This window comes from Schistocerca serialis, chromosome 2 (genome assembly GCF_023864345.2).
Source record: "Schistocerca serialis cubense isolate TAMUIC-IGC-003099 chromosome 2, iqSchSeri2.2, whole genome shotgun sequence".
NCBI classification, from domain to species: Eukaryota; Metazoa; Arthropoda; class Insecta; order Orthoptera; family Acrididae; genus Schistocerca; species Schistocerca serialis.
Window position 1 is genome coordinate 420,781,756 of NC_064639.1, and position 17,725 is coordinate 420,799,480.

The 17,725-nt window shown below is 43.4% G+C and overlaps 1 protein-coding gene across 1 annotated transcript in view; it reads left to right on the plus strand.

Annotated features, from left to right (window-relative positions):
• Positions 1 to 17,725, plus strand: part of LOC126457278 (MFS-type transporter SLC18B1-like) — a 79,422-nt gene that overhangs the window by 21,960 nt on the left and 39,737 nt on the right. Inside the window, exons 2-5 of the mRNA XM_050093443.1 lie at positions 10,525 to 10,620; positions 15,118 to 15,191; positions 16,270 to 16,417; positions 16,509 to 16,577. Of these exons, the coding sequence (XP_049949400.1) occupies positions 10,525 to 10,620; positions 15,118 to 15,191; positions 16,270 to 16,417; positions 16,509 to 16,577 (387 nt within the window). The remainder of the gene's footprint in view (positions 1 to 10,524; positions 10,621 to 15,117; positions 15,192 to 16,269; positions 16,418 to 16,508; positions 16,578 to 17,725) is intronic.

A 17,725-nucleotide genomic window follows, 5' to 3' on the forward strand; every position in this document is an offset into this window, starting at 1 on the left:
CATCAAAGACAGCAAAAAAGCTTGTTGGGCCTCTTTCACCAGCTCCTTTAACAGTTTTACTCCCTCTTCTGTCGTTTGGGGTGGCCTGCGCCGGCTGTCGGGCATTAAGGCCCACTCCTCGGTACCTGGCCTGACCTCAGGTAATGAGGTCCTTGTTGATCCTGTAGCTGTCTCCAACGCCTTTGGCCGCTTTTTCGCAGAGGTTTCAAGCTCCACCCATTACCACCCTGCCTTCCTTCCCAGGAAAGAGGCAGAAGAGGCTCGGCGACCTTCCTTCCACTCGCTGAATCTGGAAACTTATAATGCCCCCTTTACTATGCAGGAACTTGAACGTGCGCTTGCACTGTCCCGATCCTCTGCTCCGGGGCCAGATGCCATTCACGTTCAGATGCTGGCACACCTTTCTCCGGCGGGCAAAAGCTTCCTTCTTCGTACCTACAATCGCGTCTGGACCGAAGGTCGGGTCCCCATGCGTTGGCGTGACGCCGTCGTTGTTCCTATACCCAAACCCGGGAAGGATAGACACCTTCCTTCTAGTTACCGCCCCATTTCTCTTACAAGCTGTGTCTGTAAGGTGATGAAGCGCATGGTTAATGCCCAGTTAGTCTGGATTCTTGAATCTCGACGACTACTTACTAATGTCCAATGCGGCTTTCGTCGCCGCCACTCCACTGTTGACCACCCTGTGACCTTGTCGACATTCATCATGAACAACTTTTTGCGAAGGCGCCAAACGGTAGCCGTGTTCTTCGACTTGGAGAAGGCTTATGATACCTGTTGGAGAGGAGGTATCCTCCGCACTATGCACAGGTGGGGCCTACGCGGTCGCCTGCCCCTTTTTATTGATTCCTTTTTAACGGATCGAAAGTTTAGGGTACGTGTCGGTTCCGTATTGTCCGACGTCTTCCTCCAGGAGAACGGAGTGCCTCAGGGCTCCATCTTGAGCGTAGCTCTTTTTGCCATCGCAAACAATCCAATTATGGATTGTATTCCACCTAATGTCTCAGGCTCTCTCTTTGTCGATGACTTCGTGATCTACTGCAGTGCCCAGAGAACATGCCTCCTGGAGCGCTGCCTTCAGGGTTGTCTAGACAGCCTCTACTCATGGAGCGTGACAAATGGCTTCCGGTTCTCTGAAGAGAAGACGGTTTGTATCAACTTTTGGCGCTATAAAGCGTTCCTTCCGCCATCCTTACATCTCGGTCCCGTTGTTCTCCCATTCGTGGAAACAACTAAGTTTCTAGGGCTCACGTTGGACAGGAAACTGAGTTGGTCTCCGCGTGTCTCTTATTTGGCGGCCCGTTGTACACGTTCCTTTAATGTCCTCAGAGTTCTTAGTGGTTCTTCTTGGGGAGCGGATTGCACTGTCCTGCTTTGCTTGTATCAGTCCATTGTCCGATCGAAGCTGGATTATGGGAGCTTCGTCTACTCGTTCGCTCGGCTATCCCTCTTACGCCGGCTCAACTCCATCCACCATCGGGGGATACGTCTTGCGACCAGAGCCTTCTACACTAGTCCTGTGGAGAGTCCTTATGCTGAAGCTGCCGAATTACCATTGACCTACCGGCGCGACGTACTGCTGTGTCGGTATGCCTGCCAGCTGTTGTCTATGCCCGACCACCCCTCTTACCAGTCCTTCGTCGCAGATTCTCTCGACCGTCAGTATAGGTTGTATGTGTCTGCCCTGCTGCCTCCCGGAGTCCGCTTCCGTCGCCTGCTTCGGCAATTGGATTTTGCCCTCCCTACCACCTTCAGAGAGGGTGAGAGCCCGACACCACCTTGGCTCCAGGCTCCGGTTCATATTTATCTCGACCTCAGCTCACTCCCGAAGGAGGGTACTCCGGCTGCAGTGTATTGCTCACGGTTTGTCGAACTTCGTGCTCGACTTGCCGGTCACACCTTTATTTACACCGATGGCTCCAAAACTGACGATGGTGTCGGCTGTGCCTTTGTTGTTGGGCCGCCACCTTTAAATACCGGCTCCCCGACCAATGTTCCAGCTTTACGGCCGAGGTTTTTGCTCTCCATCAGGCCATTCAGTATGCCTGCCGCCACCACCATTCATCGTATGTACTCTGCTCTGACTCACTCAGTGCTCTTCAGAGCCTTGGAGCTCCCTATCCGGTCCATCCCTTGGTTCAACGGATACAGCAGTCCCTCCATTCTTTCCCTGATAATGGTGGTTCTGTCAGCTTTCTGTGGGTTCCTGGGCATGTAGGAGTGCCTGTGAATGAGGCTGCAGATGCTGCAGCCAAGGCTGCAGTCCTCCTGCCTCGGCCAGCCTCCCATTGTGTCCCGTCATCCGACGTTCATGGGGATGTATGTAAGAGGCTTGTGTCGTTGTGGTGGGATGCTTGGTCATCCCTCCAAGTAAACAAGCTCCAGGCAGTAAAACCGCTCCCAACTGCTTGGACAACCTCCTCCCGACCATCTCGGTGAGAGGAGGTCCTTCTGACCAGGTTGCGGATTGGGCATTGCCGGTTTAGCCACCGCTACCTGCTCTCCGGTGACCCAGCCCAGCAGTGCCCTTGTGGTCAGGCATTAACAGTGCGCCATGTTTTATAGTCGTGTCCCCGTTTTAGTCAATTTCGTGTTGTCCTGTCCCTTCCATCTACTTTACCAGATGTTTTAGCTGATGATGCTCGAGCAGCTGCTCGTATTCTGCGTTTTATAACTTTAACTGGCTTGTCCAAAGACATCTAACCTTTTTTACTTATTTTATCTGCATCCTTGTCAGGTCCTTCTGGTGTTCCCCCCAATCCCCTTGAGTTTTACTAGATTCCATGTGCTCTAACAACAGTGACTCGGCGCTAATGACCTCAGCAGTTGAGCGCCCTTAAACCCCACCCAAAAAAAAAAAAAAAATCTAGGGGCATCTGACTTCTCGAAGAAGAAAGGAAACCCTGACCACTTTGCAAACAGCGTTTTCGCTTCGGAATTGTTGAAATATGCGGACATCGTACTTCTGAAAGGATTTGCGTCTTACGTCGTATACATAGTGTTTCAGTAAACAGAATACGCTCTGAATAAATTTGCTTCTAAACTTCCTCAAGAGATAAAACCTAACTAGTTTCCTGGATCGTTATCAAATCATCCAGATAGTCCACTTTATTATAAATATGTTCAGGACGCTACTGCCAACTTCTCTAAAATGGGCGTGGCCCCCATATGACAACATTTAGATTTTTAAGTGCAGAGTAATCGTAAAAAGAACTCTGCTGCTAATGCAGCAGTTCTGAAATCGTACTTTCGAAACTAACGCTCCTACTGCTGTTTGAAAGGAATGTGAGCTCTCTGAAACACATTCTCACTCGAGTTAGGACAAGGTCTAGAACTCTTGGCAAAGCCACACGCCTTAGTGGCATGCGTCATGCGTGGACAGCCGAGAGATTAAATCGCGGTCAGTGCCCTGGATATTCATCAAAGAATGCAGGCCAGGTCTCAAAAATTTTCAGGGTCAAACCACGCAGTGTGCTGGTGTACATGCATGCCAGTATATTTACCCATGGTAATGCCGAATCAAGGCAGAACGCCCTAATTTTACATTCCTAGAGTTTGACGGAAAGCCAAGAAATACGTACGTACAAAAAGGGGAGAAAATATACAACTGAAAAGATTTCTTGGTAAGTTCTGTAAGTTACAATTACGAAACAATCCATGTACACAAAACTTTTTATTCTTTGAACTGTCGAAATCGTTTACGGATACTACATTACTTAAGACACTGTAAGATAACTGTAACACAGTTATCACTGTAAAGGTCCATCCAGACACTAAATGCAAGCAACTCTCCATATTTGCTGCAGCATTATGCTCACTCTTGTGTTTTCTGGTAGGTTAAAATTATGCACTACATTGACTCCAGTCTGGACTGTCACAGCCAGTGTTTTTACCGAGTTACCCAGACATGATCTGGGTTAGCCAGTCTGTTGTGCTCCAGACAGCACATAACTGACATGGTCTACATCCTAGACGACCTCCTCACTACGGATCAACTGGAATGAAAGTAAATCTAATCTAAAATGTCCGTTGCTGAAGTTTGAATTGCCCATGATGTTGCGCATGAGCGTCACACACTGGGTGTACAGGTCTGCTCATAAAAGTAAAGAACACTCGTAGCTTTTAGTGTATCAGAACTTACATATTTTTGACAGAATGACGACCCACCTGCTAAAAAACACGCAAGAACATGCGATGTCATTCATAACATTGCAGATCTAGTGACGCTACTTCATTTCGTGATGTAGAACCGAGCGGTAAGCAGTATCAAAAGTCTCCATCTGTAGCATGAACCCAAACTTCCACACGCAACAAAAATGACGTCACTCGAATGTCATCACCAAAGTTGCGTGTAGAAACATTAAAATTCGTGTCATGCCATTAGAGTGACTTAACTTTTAGCCACACTTTTTGTGACGCTACTTCTCATCTCCCACCACAGTTAGCGTCAGAAGCTGCCACCATCTGGGAGCTAACGTGCCGTATTTGATGGTTTTCTTATTTATACTGGTAATTACGAAAATATGTAGTTTTAATGATAGACTGCATGGTCTCTCCAAAACGCATAGTTTTGAGTATGGTTTATTATGATACGATGTTTATCGCCAAAGATCCCTGCAGTGTTTCAAGCAACATCCTTTGTGGAACAACCTTTTGGAGACTTTCTGCTAAGGCTCGCTCTCTATATAAATGCACTAAGAAGGAACGTGGGAGCACTACATCTACTCTCTGGAAATGTCTCTTCATCCTAGGTGTGGGCAAAGCTCCATAGTCTTCTGGGCCATCAAAGAGCCACAACTGTACCAGTTCTCTTCCTTCAGGATAGTATCTGTTCTGATACATTATCTATTGCCGAATACCTTGCGACCCACCTTGCCTCGGCTCATGATACGGCCTTGGGTCCTGATACCATTTACAATAAGGCACACTGTCTGAAAATTACGCCTGACACCATCACATTCTACTTGCTTTCTTTGTCTGGGATTTCTGATGCTCCCTACTAATTTTTATTACTCAGCTTTTAGCCCAGCAGTTGTTCTGGGTTACAATTAGTACTTCTCAGCTCTTCATGGGTTCTAGAGAACAGTGTCCCACAGGGCTATGTTCTAAGTGTCACCCCATAAGGGGCTCAGCATTAGTTTGCTGATTACGGGCTTGGTGAGTTGGGGACTGGTAAGCGCCACCATTCCTGTCAATGTTAAGTTCTGGTAATACTCCAGTGACCACTGTGGGGTGCAGCACTGGAATGTTGTTTCGGAGAACAGGGGTCTTGGCTTCACTGCCTGGACTGCGAGGAAGGTACTCACCTACATAAAAAAAACCTCAACAAGATGTGCTACGAGCTGAGGAGGTGAATGGCTGTTGAGGAAAAACAATCTTTAGCGAGCAACCTCTGGAGCACCTGCCGCCCCCCCCCCCCTCCCCCATCGCCCACTTGTATAAGGCTTGCTCAGGCATTCAGAGCTCTGCATGGGTTGATGGTTGTTTCCCTAGCGTCTCGTTGAATCCCTATGGAACTGTTTCATGAAACTACTACTCCTCACAGGGAAGGTGTACCATCAGGCAGCACCTACACCCACTCCTCAGAGCTTTTAGTTAGAAACTGCTAATTCCAACCAAATATCGAAGCCTCTGGGATGTAAGGCCTTATATGACTACCCAGTCGTGGCTGATTTGAATAACACTCTTAACTTAGTAAGCTCCAGTATAATGGACCGAGCAGAGTTAAGTGACGAATGGAAGAATGTGGGCATCACAGAGGTGCAAAATTATGTGAGGAGTGTCAATGGCAATTTGGAAAAATCGGCAACATTTATTCTAACGTTTAGTACAAGAATTACTGGAACATATTCTTGCAGGCTATATCTGCCTTCAGGTTTACCTGTTTGTTCCTCACCCTATGTGATGCTATAAATGTCAAAGATCTGGCCATACCACTATGGGATGTAACGAGAAAGCTACATGTGGCAGTCGTGGAGGCTTCAAGACACTGTGCACTTTCTGGGCTTATTATTTGACTCGAAATTAACATGGCTCCCACACCTGAAAGACCTACGAACAAAAGGCTTCTGGTCGTTGAACATTTGGAAATGCCTTGGTGGAAAAACATGGGGAGCTGACAGGTCCCATCTCCAGCAGTTTCATAGGGCATTTGTTCGATCACAGATTATGGCAGTGTGTTCTATGGCTCGGCGTGTCCTTCCTACCTCTGGATGTTAGCTGCTGTTCACCACGAGGGCATTCAGATATCGACTGGAGCCTTTTGGACCAGACCAGTTCAGAGCCTGTGTGCAGAGGCTGGTGAACAACCACTCTGGATTTGGCAACTTATCTTTTCGGCTCGATAGGCGCTGAAAACCTCAGTGTCACCTCAGTCATTGGCATTTAGTTCAGTGATCCAACCCACCTTCGAGCGACTGTTCAGAAATCGGCCCCAAGCGACCTAGACATTTGGTATACGTGCTACAAACTGTATCAAGGATCTGGATCTCTCGGGCATTAAAATATACTCTCAGGGATAGAACGCACTGCCACCTTGGGGTCTTCAGAGGCCCAAAGTGATATTAAGCTTGACACAGTACAAGAAAAGTTGTACTCCAGATTTGGTTTTTACAACTTTGTTTTCGTCTATTTTAAGTATGTACGATAGTTTTATCGTTATTTACACAGATGGATCCCAGCAGGAGAATGCTCTCGGTTGTTCTGCTGTTTTCCCTCATAGAGTTCTTAAAGTGCGTCTTCCAGAACAATTTACAAATTATGATGCCGAGTTAATGGCATACTGAGGGCACTGGAGAGGATTCAGACATCACTGTACGAGTTTTCTTGTCTGTTCAGACTCATACTGCACTGCATGCACTTCACCAAATGTATCTGGTAGACACGCTGATTCAGCTCATCCATGACTCCTTAGAGTGGCTCCAACACTGTGGCAAGGTGATCATCTTTTGCTGGGTATCTGGCCCCATTGGGATACAGGGTAACGACACAGCTGGGATAGTGCTGTCCATCAATGTCCCGTTGCACGCCATTATCTCATTTTCTGACAGATGTATCATGTCAGTGGGAGACGGAATGGTTGCAACAAACTGCTGTCACTCAAATCGACCACAAAGGCTTGGCCGATTTCATGTCAGCCTCATCGCTGGAAAGAGGTTTTGCTTATCAGACTGTGCATTGGGCATAGCCCTTTCACACATGGCTTTCTTCTCCTGCAGGAGGATCGACCATTCTGAGATGTTTGTGGCATGCCGCTTTCAGTTCAGCATTTTGTGGCTACTTCTGTCCTGTATACTGAAATTAGTGCTGCCTTGGTCTCGCTGGGGATCTGCCCACCATCATCGCACATACTGATACCAGTGTTACAAGAGTGGTTGAATATTGTTAACTGTCAGTCCTCATCCCTAAATTGGTGGGGAATGGCTGAAAACTTAAATACGTTATAAATTGCTCTTCATGTGGGGACAGCCTTCATCCCTACCCATGAGATTTGCATGTTAACTTTTCGTCAGGGTGCTGATCATGATCATAATGATGTTGAATGCACGCTCAGGCATCAGCATCAACAACAACAACAACAACAGCAACAAGTGTCACACCCATCACTATCAATGTGCTAGTGAACTCTCTTGGAGCACTGGTCACCTCTGTGCTACAGGTGAATGACTTTCATATTTGGCACAGCTCCCACCCTCAAGCCTTGGCTTAATGCCAGCTTCAGGGGACCACCTGATGGGCCTGTGTTTGGACTCTGTCCCATGGTTTCCAATTCTCTCCTGCAAAAACGCAGATAAAACATATTTGTTGTATTACAGCCCATCCAGACCCAGAACTCACTTGTGTACACAGTGCTTGGACATTGTTGCAGTCTGGATTTTTCGGACTCATCCTTGAAAAGAAGTTGGCTTGGCTGTCCCATCACCATCAACTAAAGACCAACTGCATGCAAAAGCATAATGCTCTGTTTCCTTGCCCAAACCTTGTGGGGTGAGGATCAAACTACTCTCCTTTGTATCTACCAAACTCTGGTCCAATCCCATTTGGACTACAGTTGCCAGGTTTATGGCTCAGCAGCACTTTCACCCTTTAAATTGTTACACCCAGTCATAATCATAGTTAGACTGGCCACTGGGCCCTTCTGAACTTGTCCCATAGACAGTTTCCTTGCCAAAGCAGCTTCCTCCCTCCTAAGTTATGATGGTACCTACTCTTGTTCACCTACACAGTCTTCTATTTGACAATCTTTAGACCATCCCACATTTCCTATTCCTTCTGTATACAAGGGGCAACCCAAACAGCCATCCTGAGGTTGGATTACAAATAGGAATGTAGGTCATAGCTCTCTACCCGTACCTATCCCCTATGTGTTTACATTTGGTTTTTTTTTTTTTTCTTGCAGCACCCCCCCCCCCCCCCTCCTCACCTGCCCAAGTTGGTTGGTACCCAGGCCATAAATTAGGACCCCTCTCTTTCCAGAATCTGACCCTAAAGTTTGTTACCCCACAATCTTCCAGCACCTATTCATTTCATGAGTATTTGATGCAACTTTCTTTAACATTGAGGGTTTTAAAACCATAGAGGATGGGCCATGTTTTTACGTCTCCTACAGGGGAAGAACACTGTTCATTGCAGGGAACATGTAGAGCTTTTATGGTGGAGCTGATGGTCATTAAGAGCGCTATATTTTATTAAGCAGGCCTGCCTCAATGATGTTTTAATCTGTAACAACTCAATGAGCAGCCCATGACCCATTGAGAGATGTTACTCTTATCAAGCTTTGGTCTCTGCTATTCATGAATTTTTCAGAACTTAATCATATGTCTGCTCTGTTGCCATTCTGAGTGTTGCAAATAGTGTGTATCCCAAGCCAACAATTTGTCTAGAGACAAGATTACTCACCCCCAAGCACTTAGACACTCTCAGATGTGAATTTGTGGGTGCTACTAGTGCCTCTGCCCACTTTCAGATGGAAAATCTGGTGAGCTACTGCCCCTCGAGAAAACTCATCACTATCAAGAAGACTACTATTGTCACATTCTTTTTTTCCATTTATTGTGAAAGGAACCCACCATTGTATTTTGTCTCCACACTGGTCACACTTACTGACCTGTAGTTCTATTTTATGTAATGAGCCACCCTCCTTGTGGTTGTGAAGCCTGTTTGGTGGAATGTCACAAGCTCCCGGCTCTCCATGCTAAACACTGTCTTCCAAATTCTTTGTGTCTCATGTTGGCAGACAACTTTGTGGACAATTCAAATAGTCCTGTTTTCTCCATGGCAGGTTTTTATTCTCAGATACAATGTTCTTAACTATGGTAACAGAGTGGGTAGGTTGGCTGGGGTGTCTCCTGCCATATTCTGAGTCAAGGGGGTCCTCAACTTTGTCTCATTTGCTTGCTGCCTCTGTCATCCCTCCTTTCCTCTGTTTTAATTGCTTTTAGGCAGCTTGTATCTCTATGTGCTGCACTCATTCTGTTTTAAGAGTAGCTTACTGTTGATTAGTGGGTGTTGTCCTCTTGTCCTCTTTAACACTTTGCCCATGATGGTTGGTGAGTGGGACAGCTGTAGGGTGGACCTGTCCCCTTCACATGCTGAGCCCCAGGGTACATCCATATGCAGCCTAAATATTCTCTCATATTGTTTTACTCTTGATGATCCAACCAATATCTGTTACATGTTAAGCCTTTTTCCATTTAGTTCTCTGGATCTCTTGACTATAAAGCATTCTTTATTCTGTAGTTGTCTTTGCCTGCCACCGGTGTGACCAAGCAGTTCTAGGCACTAGTGTCTGGAACCGCGTGACCGCTACAGTCTCAGGTTCGAATCCTGCCTCGGGCATGGATGTGTGTGCTGTCCTTAGGTTAGTTAGGTTTAAGTAGTTCTAAGTTCTAGGGGACTGATGACCTGAGAAGTTAAGGCCCATAGTGCTCAGAGCCATTTGAACCATTTTTTTGTCTTTGCGATTAGTCAGGCAGAGGTTGGGTATGGGCAGAGTTTCTCTCGTGTGGCTGAACCCTGTCTATCTGCTTTAACCTACATATGAATCAAACCTGTATACTTGTCTACGATGACTCTTTTTCTTACTCTTATTGCCCCTCCTCCCCCTCCTGTCCACTCTCCCCAACCTACTCCGCTCTGGCATCAGTAAACTGCCTTCAGTGCTGCACTTTTATAATTACTACACATTTTCCTCTCCTTGTCTGAGCATATTGCCTCTGGATGAAAAAGCCCTTGACCAGAGGTGGGATGACCTCAATGTTTAGTCCCTGAACATCTAGGTTTGATTCCCAATCCAGCATAAATTTTCTGCTCTTGCTGTTTCATTGCCACAATGCCCTGTGCAGCTGGAAGTTATTTCCTTGCTCTCTCTCTTTCCCATCCTATTTCCTTTCCTTTCATCCTAAAACATTCATTTTCAAGGTACCTTCAGTCTTCAAAAAATTAAGGTTGAGATGACTTTAACCCATAACTTAATATAATCAATGCCACGTCAAATTCTAAATTCATATTGGGTATTTTTCACAGGCAGAAAAGAAAGGAGCAACTGCTACGGAGTATGGACTAGTGTTTGGTGTCTTCGAGTTGGTGGTTTTCATTGTCAGTCCACTGTATGGAAAACATGTAAGTAAATTAACTCTGATCCCTAAGGCTTGACAAAAGCATCATTATTGATAATGCATTATAGTAGATATGTTTCTCTCACTCTCTCACTCTCTCACTCTCTCACTCTCTCACTCTCTCACTCTCTCACTCTCTCACTCTCTCACTCTCTCACTCTCTCACTCTCTCACTCTCTCACTCTCTCACTCTCTCACTCTCTCACTCTCTCACTCTCTCACTCTCTCACTCTCTCACTCTCTCACTCTCTCACTCTCTCACTCTCTCACTCTCTCACTCTCTCACTCTCTCACTCTCTCACTCTCTCACTCTCTCACTCTCTCACTCTCTCACTCTCTCACTCTCTCACTCTCTCACTCTCTCACTCTCTCACTCTCTCACTCTCTCACTCTCTCACTCTCTCACTCTCTCACTCTCTCACTCTCTCACTCTCTCACTCTCTCACTCTCTCACTCTCTCACTCTCTCACTCTCTCACTCTCTCACTCTCTCACTCTCTCACTCTCTCACTCTCTCACTCTCTCACTCTCTCACTCTCTCACTCTCTCACTCTCTCACTCTCTCACTCTCTCACTCTCTCACTCTCTCACTCTCTCACTCTCTCACTCTCTCACTCTCTCACTCTCTCACTCTCTCACTCTCTCACTCTCTCACTCTCTCACTCTCTCACTCTCTCACTCTCTCACTCTCTCACTCTCTCACTCTCTCACTCTCTCACTCTCTCACTCTCTCACTCTCTCACTCTCTCTCACTCTCTCACTCTCTCTCACTCTCTCTCACTCTCTCTCACTCTCTCTCACTCTCTCTCACTCTCTCTCACTCTCTCTCACTCTCTCTCACTCTCTCTCACTCTCTCTCACTCTCTCTCACTCTCTCTCACTCTCTCTCACTCTCTCTCACTCTCTCTCACTCTCTCTCACTCTCTCTCACTCTCTCTCACTCTCTCTCACTCTCTCTCACTCTCTCTCACTCTCTCTCACTCTCTCTCACTCTCTCTCACTCTCTCTCACTCTCTCTCACTCTCTCTCACTCTCTCTCACTCTCTCTCACTCTCTCTCACTCTCTCTCACTCTCTCTCACTCTCTCTCTCACTCTCTCTCACTCTCTCTCACTCTCTCTCTCACTCTCTCTCTCACTCTCTCTCTCACTCTCTCTCTCTCACTCTCTCTCTCTCACTCTCTCTCTCTCACTCTCTCTCTCTCACTCTCTCTCTCTCACTCTCTCTCTCTCACTCTCTCTCTCTCACTCTCTCTCTCTCACTCTCTCTCTCTCACTCTCTCTCTCACTCTCTCTCTCACTCTCTCTCTCACTCTCTCTCACTCTCTCTCTCACTCTCTCTCTCACTCTCTCACTCTCTCACACACACACACATCCTGTAGAGCAGCTACATTGTTCCAGTGTAGGAGGAGGTGGTGGAACAGAGAAATAAGAGACTGGGGAAAATGTTGTAGGCGCAGGATGAGTAAAATTGGGGTTCTGGGGTAGGCTGGAGGTGGGAGTAGGGCAGGAAACTAGTAGAAATATATGTTAGAAGGATTATGGGAACAAAGGGTATTTTGTAAGGACAACCAACTCCCTTATATATATTGCAGAAAAGTTGGTGTTTGAAGAGAAGAATCCAGATGACACAGGTTGCAAAGCAGGTGATGAAATAGATCATGGGTTCTGCCACTGTGTGATCAGCTCTACTCTTGGCCACAGTTTGGCAGTGGTAGACAGCTATTTGCTGGCCATGCCCACATAAAATGCTGTGTGCAAATTCCAACAGAACTAATATAGCATATGGATGCGTTCAGTGGTGGCCCTGCCTCTGATGTGATAGGATAGGCCTGTGGTAGGGTGTGCTGGATGAGTATATTGAGCAAATCTTCTAAATGGGTCTTCCACCTGGGTCTTAAACAGGTATATGACCCATGTGGGCAAGTGTCTGAGAGTGGATACACTGTAACAATTAACAAGAGTATTATGTAGAATTGGTAGGCATTGAATACACTGCCATTTTCATACTTACGGCACTTTCACTATAAGCCGTTAATCATAATAATAAACCTGATACAAACAGACACAAACGTGATGAAGCCATAGCCATAGCACATGAACACTGCTGGTGTTGTCCTCTTGGAAGTAGGTCCTATTTATGTCTTATTACTAAGCTAAGTTAAATGAAACTTTGCGATATTAAAGTGTATTAACAGCCATCAAAGTTTTTCTTAATCAAGCTTTAGCTACATAGCTTTTATTTCAAAAATCATGTACAGTCACAGCCTCTGCAGTGTTGTGCTCTGATTGTCGCGCTGTCAATGCACAGCATGAAAATGGCTGAGGCTGCTTTCAGTTATGTGGTGAAACATGTGCATGGAACACGGTTAAAAAGTGCCGGGATATAGGCCATTCTTAACGTTTTTCATAAATTTATGGAGATAATCAACACTGAAGTTTTCACAGCATTGTATATAGTGTAGTATATGAAGAAACTGAGATTGAAGGTATAGAGCAGTAGATAGCATTATGAAATGTGAAGCAACTCTGGTAAGTCATACTTTTTTCCCCATTCAATTTGAAATAATTATAAGCAAAGTGGAAGAATAATTATAAAACTTACAATCATTTTTATGAATAATGCAGGTCTTCTTGTTTCTAATTACATTTGGACATGAAATTCCTGTTTCCATTGAAATACAAATTCTTAATTATCTAGGTTTTATGAAAGGCTGTTCTCAAGTTGTTTGAATGAAAAAAACATAATTTAATTTTTAAAGCAAAAATGAAAAACCAAATCATCTTTATTTGGACATGTCCATCATCTTATACCACAGAGGTAGATAAGTATCGTAGAAACATGAAAAACAATCATTTTCACAGCATTGAGCACATCATACAGATGCTGCATTTTACATTTCCTACTGTATCATTACAATATGAACCCAACAGAACTTACCTGGAGCTAAGCTGCGGGATTTGCCTGAGAAGTAACAAGACTGTTAAACTGCCAGATGTACTGGAACTAACATGCACAGCTTTTTCACACATCACTGCCGAACGCTGGTGGGATTTAGAACAGCTCGTCATATAAGAAGAGAGAATGCTGTGCCTGGTTGGCTTCATGGATTCTGTTCTTGATAGGCTTGTTATGAATGCGGCAGGTGGCTCCAGAACTGAAATGTATTTCTCTGCTTTGGATAAGGAAGGAGCTAAGAGATTACCAGACGGCTAACTAAGTTACAGCTTCAGTGGCTTCAATATTTAACTATATGCTGAAATCCTTCAATACTCTTTTACGTTACGCACAGCTTATGCAGAAAAATTACCCTGGGGTTAGGTCATTTTCATCATTCGTGTTTCTAATTACAATAGTACAAATATTGTGGGAGGGTTGTTGTATTATTTCGTTCTGCTTAAAAATTAAATGACATTCAAAACTGTATTGCTCCTCTGTTAGTATCTTTTTATGTGTGAACTTCAGCTGGCCACGTCACTGCAGGCTAGCTGTACCAGCTGATGGGCCAGCACTGTCCTAGTTAAATGAGCTGGTAAAGCTGTAGTCCTGTATTATCGCTAAGTCGATGTATGCATAATGCCCAGCACAAAACGTACCCTTATCGTACTTGACAGTACTTGAGACAGCTTGGCTACAGTCCCACATGAAATGAAAATCCAATGAGGTTCCAGCAAAGTGGAAGAATACATAGTGCAATGTTTACATCAGGTTTACTCTTATGGTGACTGGATTACAGGTAACTAAACTTCCATTAATTCATTTACGTTCACACCATTGTGATCCCATTTCATACTGGAAATATAGTGTGATTTTCTTAACAGCTAATAGCTGGATGATGGTTTAAAAAGCTGGAACTGGTTATGAAATAAAGGAAAAGTTTAAATAAGTCTTAGTGGAAAAATTTGACATTCATTTAATATTAAGATCCTTAAAGTAATTTGTACAAAATTCTTACAGTGCAAATCCCACAATATCTATAACTGACTTAGTGTACCACTTAAATCTAGTTTCTGCACCAATTTAATTTCCACATACTAGAATTCAAAGGGCAGGTGTGAGTAGAGCAAAGTATGTGTATAACAGCATTCCACAGACCAGCCAGAGAGATTGTTGCACAGTTTCTCTGAGAGCATCCCATGTAAGTCTTTTTCAGTATGAAAACAAGAACTTTCACTGATGTAGCCCTGTTTGGGTTCATTTAAATGCAATAATGTTCACAGGTTTTATAACTTCATGACATTCGTATCACTTGAATCCTAAGAGTAGTTAAATTCATTTCTCAATATGAGAATGCTATTTTTTTCCTCACTGAGGTTGTATTACGCACTTTCATAATTGAGATGTAAATAGTGTTCTATTGGACACAAATTAAGGTACCTAGATGTTTGCCAAACTAAAAACTTACACAATATATACTTATCACTAAGGCCCCCAAATGAATTTTACAGTTTTGTGATTGTCAATTTAATTCATTATATTTTGGCTCCTTTTCTTTCTTTGCAGCTCAACAGGATAGGACCAAAGTATATGTTCAATGGTGGAATTTTTACCACAGGCACATGTGCTATTTTATTTGGGTAAGTGTAGTAGCAATGTCAAATCAGAACCTCTCTTTCATTTTTTGGCACCCTCTGTCAATAAGCAATTTCAATATTTTCAAGAAACAGCAACATCAATTCAGAATGGAACTTAACTAACGAAGGCATTGTTCACCTTCATATTCAACATTCCATAAAGTTCCTTGTGAGATTACAGATTCTCTGTGCAAGAGGACTGCTATATTTTGGGGATTATGTCTTGAGAAAAACACAATTTCTTGTTTTTATTTGTTTACCTGTACATGTTTACACTATAACTAGTTAGTTTCCTCTGTTATTCTAGTTAATGGTAGATTTGGCTGTTCACACTGCTGCATAACTTTTGAAGTAAAGAAGCTTCAATAACTGTGCTGTTAAGTAGAATAATGAAACCCCCACTAATGAGAGTGTAACATCACTCAAACATGTATAGGCAAATAGGATAAAAAAATAAATTGTTTTGCTAAGGGCTGACTCCTGAAAACATATATACTGCTCAAGCAAAAACATTCACAAAATAATGAACTACTCTAAACAAAAGTAGATTATGAAGGGTAAATGATGAGTAGTGAGTGACGAGGAGGAGGAGGAGGAGGAGGAGGAGGAGGAGGAGGAGGAGTAGTAAATGATGAGGAGGAGGAGGAGTAGATGATGATGGGATTCAAGACTAGTATTAACATATGTTCATCTTCAAGGAAAACAAAAAATATTTCTGATCTCTAAAGGCATTAAAATAGTAACTTGTTTTATAAATAATTCTATACAAAGATGTTATCTAGAGCCCATAACTCTGATTTGTGGGTATTCTTGCACAAAAGACATTGAATGCTAGGTAAACTACCTTTCCTCAGTTTGTCAAAGAAGAGCACTGAAAACTTAGGACTCTGCTTCCCCCTTTATAGTTTCCTTATATTATTCATATTCGGATATTTTCAGATGTTCTAATGAAATGAGGTAATATTTTCATACTGTGTGTAAAGTTGTGTATGACACCAGAGTACTTGTTTTTAATGTTGCCGTTGTTCAACTAAAGTGGCCATTACTTATCTGCTTGAATTCTTAATGATTGTTTTTACAGCCTGCTGGACAAAGTCAACGGACACTATCCATTCATTGTGCTGTCGTTTCTGATTAGAATAGTTGAAGCACTTGGAAATGCTGCTTTTTTGACAGCAAGTTTTGCTATAATTGCCAAAGAATTTCCAAACAACGTTGCCACAACATTTGTGAGTACAAAATTTTTTACATAAGATGTGAAGTTCTATAAATTTATCTTATTATACTAGCTTCCAGGAAATAAAGTTTCAATTTTTATAGGCTTCACTGGAAACATTCTTTGGTCTCGGTCTCATTGTCGGACCAACTGTGGGAGGAGCTCTTTACCAGGTAAAATGTTACTCTTTCTAAACACTGAGGCTTTCTGGGATCATATTGAGAGCTTTTTTTAATCATAATGGTTATGAACATTGCATTTTATTCTCAGTTCTCTGCAATATTGTGCATCTAAAAATCTATAAAAATAGTGGTGCAAATTAGCTCAATTTCTCCTTGGCTTTCAGGTTTTCAGCTTATTCCATGAAACCATGGATTTCTTCCAGTGACTTCAGGGAACATTTCACCAAACTTCCTTGGCCCAACAAAGTTATACCTCCAGCAAACTGGGTCTGAGTTACCTGCACATTCTTCTAATGAGGGTTTTCCACTGAGGTCTTCCTCACCTATTATTTTCAGTGCCAGTACATTTCGTAGTTAATCCAAGTCACTTAGAACATTGAAACAATACACAAAAATTTTAAAGGCATGAGGATTCAAATTCTCACTGAGCCAACCAGATTTATTTCTCCATGGCTTTATATTAAATAATTTCAGGTGAATGTTGAGATGGTTCCTTAACAGAACATCACTAGTTCCATCATCCAACCTTAAACTGAGGAAATATTGTTTGTCTAATAATCAGTAAAATGTTAGAATTTTAATCTTTCCTTCATCTACTGAGTTGTTTTTAACATTCCTTCATAGCACTGCATTTCAGACATTTAAAGTTTCTTCTATAATAGCTTCTCTCTCAGCATTTGATTCACATATGATTTTGTTTCATACATAAATATTAGCAACTATTTTTACAGTTTCATGCCAATATTTTACAGCACCAGAGCAATTATATAGTAGAAGTCTTCCCTTTCAATGCCCTGTTTCTGATGTCTCTCCCTTCAATCATTTTGTGTGTTCTTTCTCCATGGATTGCAGAATAATTAAACTTCCCTGCTATGGCTTCCCCAGTTTTGATGGTTATCAGGATGATGATCTGCTTCCTATTACTCTTCATTACAGTTACCTTTGCTTTATTAATCCTTTTCACAAAAGCAGTGCTAAAAAGGCTGCTTGTGTTCCTAAAAGTTCTCAAAATGCCTGCCCCACTCCCAGCTCTCCTGAGCTGTGTTTACTTCCCAATGCCCCTCCCTGTGTTCTTACTTCTGGATCTGGCTATCCATCTGCTTGTATTCCTTCCAGTTTTTGGTTCCCCTTGCCTTTTC